The sequence below is a fragment of the Labrus mixtus genome, chromosome 16, assembly GCF_963584025.1.
Source record: "Labrus mixtus chromosome 16, fLabMix1.1, whole genome shotgun sequence".
NCBI lineage: Eukaryota > Metazoa > Chordata > Actinopteri > Labriformes > Labridae > Labrus > Labrus mixtus.
In genome coordinates this window covers 23,233,416-23,244,450 of record NC_083627.1, presented here as the reverse complement: position 1 = coordinate 23,244,450, position 11,035 = coordinate 23,233,416, and the positions used below count along the sequence as shown (strand labels likewise).

Genomic DNA, 11,035 nt, shown 5'->3' with positions numbered 1-11,035 from the left:
GGAGACAAACGCAATTTCGATTCCACTGTATGTCTGGCATATTTTTAAATTGACAATAAAGTTGACTTTGACTTTGACTATATAAGAATGTTCTATGTGAATAGCCAATAGTTTATGTATGCTCAGGTAAGACACTTTGAACTGAAGTATAATCATTGAATATTAAATATAGCCAGGGCCATTTAAATCAGTAACCTATTAGTATTCTCAGATAAATCTGCAAGCAACTGGCTGAAGGGTAGCTTAAGTCCTGAAAGGAGCAGTGTCTTGAGGTGTCATCTGAACTAGAGGGTCCCTTTTAGCTCCTGTTACTTTCTTCAGACAGTAGATTTTGAACTGAACACAAAAAAGACTAATGTTTTGTCAAACAGAAACTTCAAAAAGATAAAAGCTCACTTTATTAGGGAAGAGTGATAAAATATATTCTGCAGATGTAAGTAGAGTAAACATAAACTAAACTGTACTCAAGCAAAACTATTTTAAGTTTGCAAAAAAAAAACTACTCAAGCCAAAGTACAAGTTATCATAAAAGCTACTATTATTCAAGCATACGCAGAAAAAGATGCCTTCAATAACGACATAAGCCTACCATCAGCCTCAGCATGTTAACATTGAGATACAAATGTCAGTTTACTTATACTGTATGTGGTGCAGGTGGAGATATAGCAAGATTTAAACATTTCCTGCCAACTACAATCAACAAGATATCAAGTGTTGTAAAAAAATATCAGATTTAAAACATGTTTGAATGGTTTCAGTAAGTGAAAGTATGCAGGATAAAAAATAAAGATGAATAGAGTGAAAGTAGCTGAAACAGCATGAATAAAGAAAACAGCTGAATTAAGAAATTATCATTTTCAAAACATTTTATTGAACATTCAAATATGTGCTAAAAAAATCACTGTAGAAGCAAACTGTCATCACCTTTATCATCTCATAAACGTTTTAACTTTAACTGTTCATATACCTGCCCAGAAGTTTGTTGAAGTCTCAAATAGCAATTAGCAGCGTTTTCAAGGGGTTTTGTTCTTCCCGTTACATTTTGCAAGCTATTTGACTGCTAACTAACAAACCCAAGTTATAATTCTCAAACCCTACTGTAAAAAAACAACATAAATGGTTGCTGAAAATTGCAACTCTAACCTGACAACCATTGTTTTGTACTTTATTATACTGTGAAAGTATTTTAAAGGTGTTTTAGATTTATTTTTTACAAATGCCTCTATACAAAAAAAGAAGAAATAGATAGATTAAAAGTAACAAATCTTGACAACATTATTTAACCTTAGTTTCAGAAATCTGCATCCAGAGTGAATTCACAGTCCATCATGTTCGACATCACTCCAAATCTCTGATACTCTCCAACTCGTTTCTCGAAGAAGTTGGTTTTCCCCTCTAGTGAAATAGATTCCATGAAGTCGAATGGATTCTCTGCTTGGTAAACCTTGAATGAAAGGAGAGTAACAAATATTACTACACACAAATATTACTACACACAAAGTTTTATCTTTTACAAAGATAAAACTAAAGTAAAACCCACACATCTTGTGGTTACCAAATAAAATGTAACTGGTAAATATGTAAGTCATATGCCACTATGGTCATATTTTAGTGAGACTTTAATTCTTCTTAACCCAGGGGTCCTTCACTTTAATTGTTCTTATATCTATATTCTGATCATTAAAATGACCTTAGACAGGAGCGCCATTGGCCAAGTGGTTAGTTTGTGCGCCCCATGTACAGGGGCTACAATCCTCAAAGCAGGCAAGCTGGGTTCAAATCCGACCTGTGGCTCCCTTGCCGTATGTAATTCCCCACTCTCTCTCTCTCTCTCTCTCTCTGATTTCCAATGTTACCCACTATCTTATCTCTCTAATAAAGGCATGAAAAGCCACAACATATATATATATTTACCTTAGCCAGTCCAAGGTCTGTGAGAAGCCTGTCAGCCACAAACTCAATATACTGCTTCATCAGACAACAATTGATTCCAATGAGATCCACTGGTAAGGCCTCCGTCAAAAACTCCTGCAACACCAAACATTTGTGTTTACATACAGTTCCACAACTGTCATGGTCTGAAGATTTAAGTACTTAAAAATCAGAAAAATCAGTCAAAATGACAATTGACTGTTAAGCTACAACTGATATATTATAATTGTAGGCAATATTAATAAAAAATAAAAAACAAACTAATTACGGTATATACAGTATACTACAACTATGGCTGACCTGCTCAATGCTAACAGCTTTGGTGATGATGTCCTTCACGCGGTCCTCTGACGGCTTCTTCAACAGGTAGCTGTACAGCAGGCAGGCAAAGTTACAGTGCAAGCCCTGTAACAAGAAACACATCCATAAACATGTTAAAATAATTCTTAACTGACCATAAAAACAACAACAAAATACAACATATAGATATAAACTTTATTAATCCTTTGCAGGAATTTATACTTTCACAGCAGCAGCTGCAATCACAGTCAAGACCCTACATAAAACATCTACTAATGTTAACCATTTTATTAATTGTGTGATTGTGGAGTGCAAAAAAAGCACACCATTATCATAAGAATCACAATTATTATAGAGGTCAGTGTTTCCCCTAGGTTTACAGCGTTGGGGGGGTGTTCATGTGTTACTTTTAATGACAGATGTCCTTTTCGATCGGAAAGGTATCCTTAAATGACTTCTTTCCCTGATTTCCAACTCTATCCACTATCATATCCCTACAATAAAGGCACAAAAAGCCCAAAAATAAATCTTACTTGACCTTCAGGGGGGGTGGGGGGGCTCCCCCCCAATATAATGGTAGGGGAAACACTGGAGGTATTATAGAGAAATCCATTGGATCTGCAGAGTCCCTCTGCACCTTTAAGAAAAAGCTAAAGACCCAGCTCTTTCATGAATACCTACTAACTTAATGATGATGGTCTCAATATCATTGATGATGATGATGGTAATGACGATGGTTTTTGTTTGATAACGACGACTTATAAGATGGTTTCTATACTGATTAGAGCTCTCAAGAACTGCCCTCAATGTTGTACTTTGCCTCTGGTCACTTCCTGTCAGCACCTGTGTGTCCAATCAGACTCAAAGCTGATTGTTTGCTCTTACTGACATTGTTCCCTTTTTTCTAGATCCTTGCTTGTGTTGTACTTACTCTCTGATGTACGTCGCTTTGGATAAAAGTGTCTGCTAAGTGAATTGTAGAATTGTAGGTCTGCTAATAAGCAGAGTAAGTGATTTCCATCATGATAATGGTGTGCAACTATGAACTTAATGGTCTTTAAAAGCATAGTATAAATAAGACAATTACAACATTTCTCTTACAGGTTACAGCAAGCTTTAAATCATCAGGAACACTCATTAATACAACTTTTAAAAAACAACATTCATTAATCTATACAATATAAAAAAACAAGCTGTTTTACCAAAACAAAAGCTGCATTTTAAGTGAGAGAAGATGACTAGGTTTTTTTTTTACAAACAAGTGATTCATTAATCTATAAATGGTTGTTAAATGTTTGTTAATCAACAGTTGGTTAGCTGGTTCATACCAGTCAACTAGCATAAATGTAATTAACATTAAAGGTTCAATAGTAATTAAAAAATAAGGAGCATTTCCTGTGACATTTGTTGAAAATTCTCTGCATTCCAAATCAAATGCTGTGACAAATCCTTCCAATCATTGGATGGACAATTATTTTGTACCACAATAGAAGCTCTATTGGACAGATTAAACTACATGTTATTTTGTTTTTAAAATATATCTTACCTCATCCCTGCTTATCAGCTCGTTGGAGTAGGTAAGACCTGGCATTAGTCCTCTCTTCTTCAGCCAATAGATGGCAGCGAATGAGCCAGAGAAGAAGATGCCCTCCACTGCTACGAAAGCCACAAGTCGCTCCCCTGAGGGAAGAAAGTGTAAAAACTTCCTTTAATAACAGGAAGTCGCATCTACCTGAGAAACTCTCTATCATGCTTTGTCTTCCTTACCAAACGAGGATTTGCTGTCATTTATCCACTGGAGGGCCCAGTCTGCTTTTCTCTTCACACACTGCATTGTCTCAATGGCGTTAAATAAGTTGTCCCTGTGACACAAACGCATAAGACACACAATATAACCATCACTAAACATGCAGCATGTGATAAGTATCTAGTGACTTGCACTTGTTTTAGAGATTCAACTGTGAATTGAACTTGATGTAGTTAATGTTTTAGGAGAGCAACATGAGTTAAAAAAAATATTCAAATAAAGAGAAAAACAATGGAAGGCTTGTAAAGATAGTTACATAAATGGAGCAAACATGTAAAACAAAATACATTCAGTTCATATACTTTTTGAACAGCCGGTTGGTGCAGAGTGAGTGAAGCTTTTGTCTTCAAATTAACAGCAGCTGAAAATGCAACAGGCATGACCACAGTTTTCTGTTGATGTAGCCTGTGATGAGCAGGTGCTGTTCTTACAACTTTGTTATATCTTCAGAAGATTAAATGTATCTGTATGTGGTTATACAGTTACTCTAAATGCACCGAGGCAGAAGGATATGGTTAGATCTTTATCGTATCATTACAATTCATAGCAACTGGATTAAACCAATTTTATGTATCCAACTTGTTGATTTTTGTTCTGAATTAAGTAGTTTTGAGTAACAAATGTTGTACCCTGCTGTGGTTCATTAAAGCACATAAGAAAATTCAGCCAATACAGGACCATAAAAAAAGCACAGAAAACAGAAACACACAAACCTTTCCTTAAGGTCCCTGATGTAAGTGTTGATAAGCATGCTGTACATCTCTGAGTGAACAGTCTCAATGAGGATCTGAAAGCTGTAGAAGGAGCGTGCTTCAGCGACCTGCACCTCCTGGCTAAACCTTTGCACCTGTTAGATGAGACAGAAACACACACACACAAAGATGTAACCTCAAATTTAACTGAAATATGAAGTTTAAGATTTGGCAGTAAGATTTGGCAGTTTCTTTATAAAAAAAAATACGATGTTTTGGCAGCTTGCAAGGGTGCCAGTTTGAAAGTGAACCCTCTTACCAGGTTCTCGTTGACAATCCCATCACTTGCAGCAAAGAAGGCTAGAACATGGGAGATGAAGTGTCTTTCCTCAGGCTTTAAACGGTCCCAATGTGGCAAGTCTTTGGAAAGATCAACCTGAAAAATCCAACATCAGCATAAACATAAAAATGTGTTTCTCGTTGATTGATAATTTGTTTTCCAGAGATGACAGCTGAATCCTATACAGTTAGTATTTGAGGCTGTTACAATACAAGTGCAAGCCCGATAGCATAGTTAAAATTATTTCATAAATAAAATCGACTACATTTTATCAATACAACTAAAAGGTAGGTCTTCAAAGTGCACGTTGTTATTTCCTTTATCCTGCAAAATTCAGATACTTTCTTTGTAAGTGAAACACCTACTTCCTCCACCGTCCAGAACGAGGCTTGTGCCTGCTTGTACATCTTCCAGATGTCGTGGTACTGGATGGGGAAAATGACAAACCGTCTGGAGTTTTCTCGGAGCAAAGGTTCATCTTCCGTAGCAGAACCATTTGAGCAGTGATGGTCTTTATCTTTCAAGCCATTCTACAATAAAGCAAGAAAGTCAACATTTATAACGTAAGCAAACATATTTAATACCAAATATTTAGTAAGGTTAGTACTCGAAATTGTTTGGCTCGACTTAAATCAGAGGAGCTGTACCTTTAAAATAAAACTAGGCACTGCGCATGCGCATTAGAGCGTAGCACCAAAAACAAAGGGTATATCCTAATTAAATGTCCCTTTTAAGCCAGTTTAAATGCGTTTCAAAGCTCTTTTCATATTCTGCCTTTGTCTTCGTGTGTTATCAACTCTACAATAAAGGTTTATGTATTGTTGTCGCTGACAGTTAGCTTATTTAACATTACAGAGGGTAACATTTAAAGCGGATGAAATCTGTACCTAAATCTTAACCTTGACTCTGATATACAAAAGCCCAAGTCTGAAATAAGTACTAATGCCTCCGTTAACTGGGAAAACAGGCCGACTCGCTGACAACGTGCTAGGACACTGATTAATTTGATGCTAGCGTCACATCATGAAAGCTGCTTACCGTATCACTCAGTTCAACACTTTTCTCATCTATTTCCAGTAGATCCATTTTTTGAAGCCACTTTATTCACCGTCGATGTCATGGAGTTTGGTTCTTCTAGCTGCTGCTCTGTGTCATAACCTTGCTGTGAGTGCAGCTGTAGCTTTGTTGGTTAAACAGACCACAGAAGAGTTTAGCGCCTCTAGCTGTCAGACGAGAAATGTTTTATTACAAAACCCCAGTAAGATGACACTTTCTGGAAATTACGCTGATTACACATAAAAACCCTCAATCTCTATTATAAGTTACCTACTTTCCCCTTGATATCAGTCACTCATAACGCAGTCTTGATCATAAAGAAAGTGAGTAGGCTAAACGGAAATACAAGCATTTGGTAAAGAAGGGGAACAAAATGAACTTCAGATTAATAGACAGGTTTATTGGACAGGAATGTGTTGTACTATAACATATGACATCTCTAGCACGGAGGACATGCTTACATTTGTATTGTAAACATGGAGGAACTTAATATAATTCCCAGCATTTATAATGACAGCATGACAATGGTATGAATTCAAAGCTGGATGTCAATGTGTGAAAGCTAAGATATCTAGACTGTTACACTGGTATGTTGTGAATCCCCAACCGGAAAACATCATTTGTGCAGGCCCACGCACAGTTTTGGGACTTGAGCATAAACACCTGATGAAAGGCCATTGGTGGATCGTCATCGACCTATCATGAAGACAAGAGAGTGTGAGACAGCAAAACTTTTGTGTGCGACAACAATCAGATTGAGAAGGTGTACAGAGTGTTTAATAAAGACACAAGCAGAAGGTTGCATTAGAAAAAGATTGGATCTACTTTGTGTACCACATAGCAAGATTAGTGGGTAATGCAGGAACCGTTGGTCTCAGTTTTTAGGTATCAAGAAAAGGGGGGGGGGTCACTTTAGGAATAGATCATCTTAAGATGTAAGGGTAACCAGTACCAGGTTGCACCAGCTGTAGTAAGAATGTCATTTCTAATTTAGGACGGCGTTTGTGCACTACTAAGATTTAAGGTGTTGCATTAGCTGAGATAGTTCCAACGTAGGCAGAAGTCACACCTTACATCTAGCACCTAGTAGCTGTAACGTCCTTTGTAAAATGTGGTGGTCATGGTTACCGTTTTTAAAGGTGAAAAATCTTGAAAGCTAAGGAGGAGAATGTTTTTTTGGCTGTTTGGTGTCAGCAGTGTAGTCTCCAGGATACAGTATATCCCTCGGAAATGTATGATTACTTTGCTTCCCCCCCCCAGCAGAGAAAATTGAATCTGTCAAACGACAGAGTACTGTTAAATCATCTGATGGTGTAGTTGAAGAATTCACCACTCGGTGTCACTGTTGTTGTTTTGCATTAGCTGCAGTTTAAGGGTGTAGTCTTTAGTTATCACCTATAATCATAATGCTTCTTCATATTTTACAAACGTTTTGTTTCTGTTTGTGGATCAACAGCAGTTAGTCTGTTCAGAGACTATTAAACCTGAGAGGCAGCACTTTAACAAACACTGCCTTTAGAAAAATGCTTGTCACTGATTGGTAACATGAAGTTAAAATGTAATTTCTTAGTTTGGACGTTATATCCTACTAGTTAAGGTGAACCTTTCGTCTCTGTGGTATAACCAAAAAATGGCAACTTAAGCAACAAACTAACTAGCGTGCACTTAAGGTTTAGAGTGAACTTCACATACAAACTTAAGACACACAAAGCTAGTGCAACAGACCACTGCCTGTAACATGTTCTTAAAAACTCTGTAAACAGTCACTGTCATTTAAGTTCAGTGGTAAAACTGAAATCATGTTAACAGGATGTAAAGTAATGTTTAATAGGTGAGCAGAATCATTTGGCTTTCCAGTCTAAATACACAATGACAATGAAAGCTACATTTGATTTTTCTTTCATTGGTTTCTGTGCATCACATATTTATAGCAGTTTGTTCATCATCCGACCTCCTTAAAATAAAAAAAAATAAAAATCAATCCATTTATTTTTAACACTTCCCACTAGGTCTGAGTAATAACACTGATTCATCAGTGCATTGAAATATATTTTCCCCCAATTCATTATCAGTTCAGAAAATCCTGAAATCCATTTTTCCATTGTAATGTGGGTGTCGCCACAACACGATCCGTGTTGTATGGAGTCACCACATGACTAATCAACGTCTTTAAAACACATTTTGGAGTCAGTTTGTTCTAAATCAACACAAACAATGCTCACATTATTATTTAACAGATCACAGACAGTACTGTAAGTAATTATTTTGGTATTTCTGTCATCTATGTGTATCACTGAATCAGTTGTGAAGCATATTTATCAATATCGAATTGTGACACAAAGAATCTAAAATTGAATTAAATGGTGAGGTTTTTGACAATACCCAGCCTTACTCACAGCTTTATACACAATGCCGTCCATGTAAACATGATGTAAACACAGCCCGACAACAGCACAGCTGGCGGGACTCACGCTTCTCACTCATTGTAGACAGTCATGACTCAGAGAGACATTTACAGAGGATATACTTGATTTCTGATGTATTGGTGTGTAAAGTGTTGCACATTCTTCCTTTAATCTAGTTTTATACTGATTTCTTTCTTCATGCTTTTGTTGTTGTTGATGTTGCCTTTAATGAATTACACCGCCTTTTTCACATGCATGCATACACTGACACTGGAATAGACAATGACTTAAGACAGCCAGTTGACCCGCCTCTTGACACCAGGTAAACCAATGAAGACAAACTTATTTTCTTATACACACAAAGTCATCAAAAAAGGAAAGGCATCTCTTTCAACTAGCTTACCTGTAACTGCCCAAACACCATGATGAGGATACAACTGTCTATTGTGGGTTGGAAGTCTTGTTCTGTGATAATATGCTTAATACGCTTGAATGGCAGCCCCTGTGTATTAAGAACAAGAGTTTACAATGAATATACAGAAGAACACGTCATTATTTTGTCTTTTCACTTTTTGCGGCAAACTAAGGGCACCAGAAAAGGTTTGAAGAGTGACAATGACAACAGAAATAGACGTGCAAAGTGTGCAAATTACCCAATGTATTATCTATGCCAACTGTCTACCTGTGAATGGCTGTTATATGGTACATCACTGTACGTGTACAATGCACACAGACACACCAAAAGATGTTTGGCCTTTAAAAAAAAAAAAATCCTTTTCACTGTTTTCAATTGATACTTACAGCTAGTTTAGCAGCAATGGCTTCTCTTCCTTGAAAAGGTGCTCCTTCCCACGTCAAACAGGCCTCAGGAGACTAAAAAAATGTGTAAGAATATATTCAATGCATGCATACCATTTTTTAAAAACCTAGTTTCAAAGCATTCACAACAGTAACTGTCACAATGAGTGATAAGTATGTAGGCATTAGGTTATGTATGGACATCATGTGTTGATGTTGCAGATTTTTACTTTATCAGAGCTGGCAATAGTTAAATGGACACTTGACAAACGTACATATAGGTTACCCAACTCCATCCTGTTGGTATTGTCAAACTGGTTGTAATATGCCTGAACAAAGCCTTCACCAATCTTCTGCCATATTTCTTTCTCTCCAGCCATTTTTGAAGCGTTAGATCTGTAAGAAGAGACGAGTCCTGTCATTAGCAGTCAGTCCATGTTACAGTAGATAGAAGGCTCTTCTTTAGCTTAATATTCTTATTCTAGGAGCATCTTCAAATGAAAACATCAAGAATATCAGGTTCAAAATAATACTGTGCAGATTAATAAAATGTCAACAAGTTTTAAAGGTAAAAGAGACATGACATGTACATGAAGCCAAATAAACATAGAAAAGCTTCTCAAGAGTCTATTTTAGTGTAAGTTCACAACTCAACCTTCACATTATGCTTTGACCCTAAATTCAGTCCTCTACTAAGGTAATTATAGGTTTCAAACACAAGGTCAATATAGACAATATGAATGCGTTATATTGCCAAGCTTCACTGTCTACAGACACTTCATTGATTTTCCAAGAGGCACATCAAAACAAGTTCAAACTCTCTCCAACTATGCTTCATATTTCAATGGCACACAGAAGAATTAAAATGTCTTGTCAGTGTGTTCCTCTGATTTGAGCTTCTCTCAGACTATCTATAAACTTTAACAAAACGAGTGGTTTGAGTTATTCTATGGATTGATTCCTATTAGATTCTTATTACAAATTTAATAGATAGAAACAAAGAGCTGGAAACACCTGTTAATTCATATTATAGATATTTTAATTTCTAGTTATGTCAGAGTTCTCTATTGGTTCTAGATGTATGAACGCTTGATGTATATTGAAAAACACAGTAAATATTTCAGATTTTTTATTTGACATACGCTAGTCATTCAATCAGTTGTTTTCTGTATCTTTATTAAGTGTTTGTACGGCGTTAGCGGAGGCTACCATACACTGTAAATAATAAGGAGGCTACGGAAAACAGCTTCTGATGCATCAGAAGTTACAACCGGTCCAGCCTGGGACTTTTGCAGGTTAGCTAATGCAGACCTCGTCATATAGAAAACTATTAATAAACCATTTCTACAGCGGGAGCCACCGTCATAACTTATCCAATACAAAACTTTCTGCTAGCATTAGCTCACACTGGCTTCTCTGTGAATTGTGTATGTCATTGTATCGCCGTAAAAATCGACTAAACATAACCATGGTAGCACTAGTGATTTTTAGTACGTTGTTGCTGGTAAGCATTTGACTGAAAACCATTTCTTGACTATGTCTGTAAAAAAATGTGCTTACTTTTTCAATCAGCAGACAAGCCAGCGTGGAGACGGAGTCAGTAAAATCGAGGCTGATGCTGTTCCCGCTTCCTTCCTTCTTCTTCGTCTGTTGGATTTTATGGCAGGAGGCATCCACAGGCGTTGCATCATCGCCATCTGCTGGA

General features: G+C 36.8%; 2 protein-coding genes across 2 annotated transcripts; both read right to left on the bottom strand.

The window, feature by feature from the left end:
* Positions 1–901: 901 nt before the first annotated feature.
* rrm2b (ribonucleotide reductase M2 b) lies at positions 902–6,284 on the bottom strand. Its single transcript, XM_061059497.1, has 9 exons — positions 6,110–6,284; positions 5,437–5,601; positions 5,051–5,167; positions 4,753–4,886; positions 4,000–4,094; positions 3,779–3,912; positions 2,233–2,337; positions 1,915–2,028; positions 902–1,444 (listed from the first exon to the last, which is right to left on the bottom strand). Exons 1-9 carry the CDS (start codon positions 6,155–6,157, stop codon positions 1,292–1,294), a joined length of 1,065 nt encoding a protein of 354 aa, XP_060915480.1. The 5' UTR covers positions 6,158–6,284; the 3' UTR covers positions 902–1,291.
* Positions 6,285–6,506: 222 nt separating this feature from the next.
* Positions 6,507–11,019, bottom strand: LOC132990952 (nuclear transport factor 2-like). Its single transcript, XM_061059498.1, has 5 exons — positions 10,891–11,019; positions 9,606–9,726; positions 9,334–9,405; positions 8,936–9,034; positions 6,507–6,823 (listed from the first exon to the last, which is right to left on the bottom strand). Exons 2-5 carry the CDS (start codon positions 9,708–9,710, stop codon positions 6,707–6,709), a joined length of 393 nt encoding a protein of 130 aa, XP_060915481.1. The 5' UTR covers positions 9,711–9,726; positions 10,891–11,019; the 3' UTR covers positions 6,507–6,706.
* Positions 11,020–11,035: the final 16 nt, after the last annotated feature.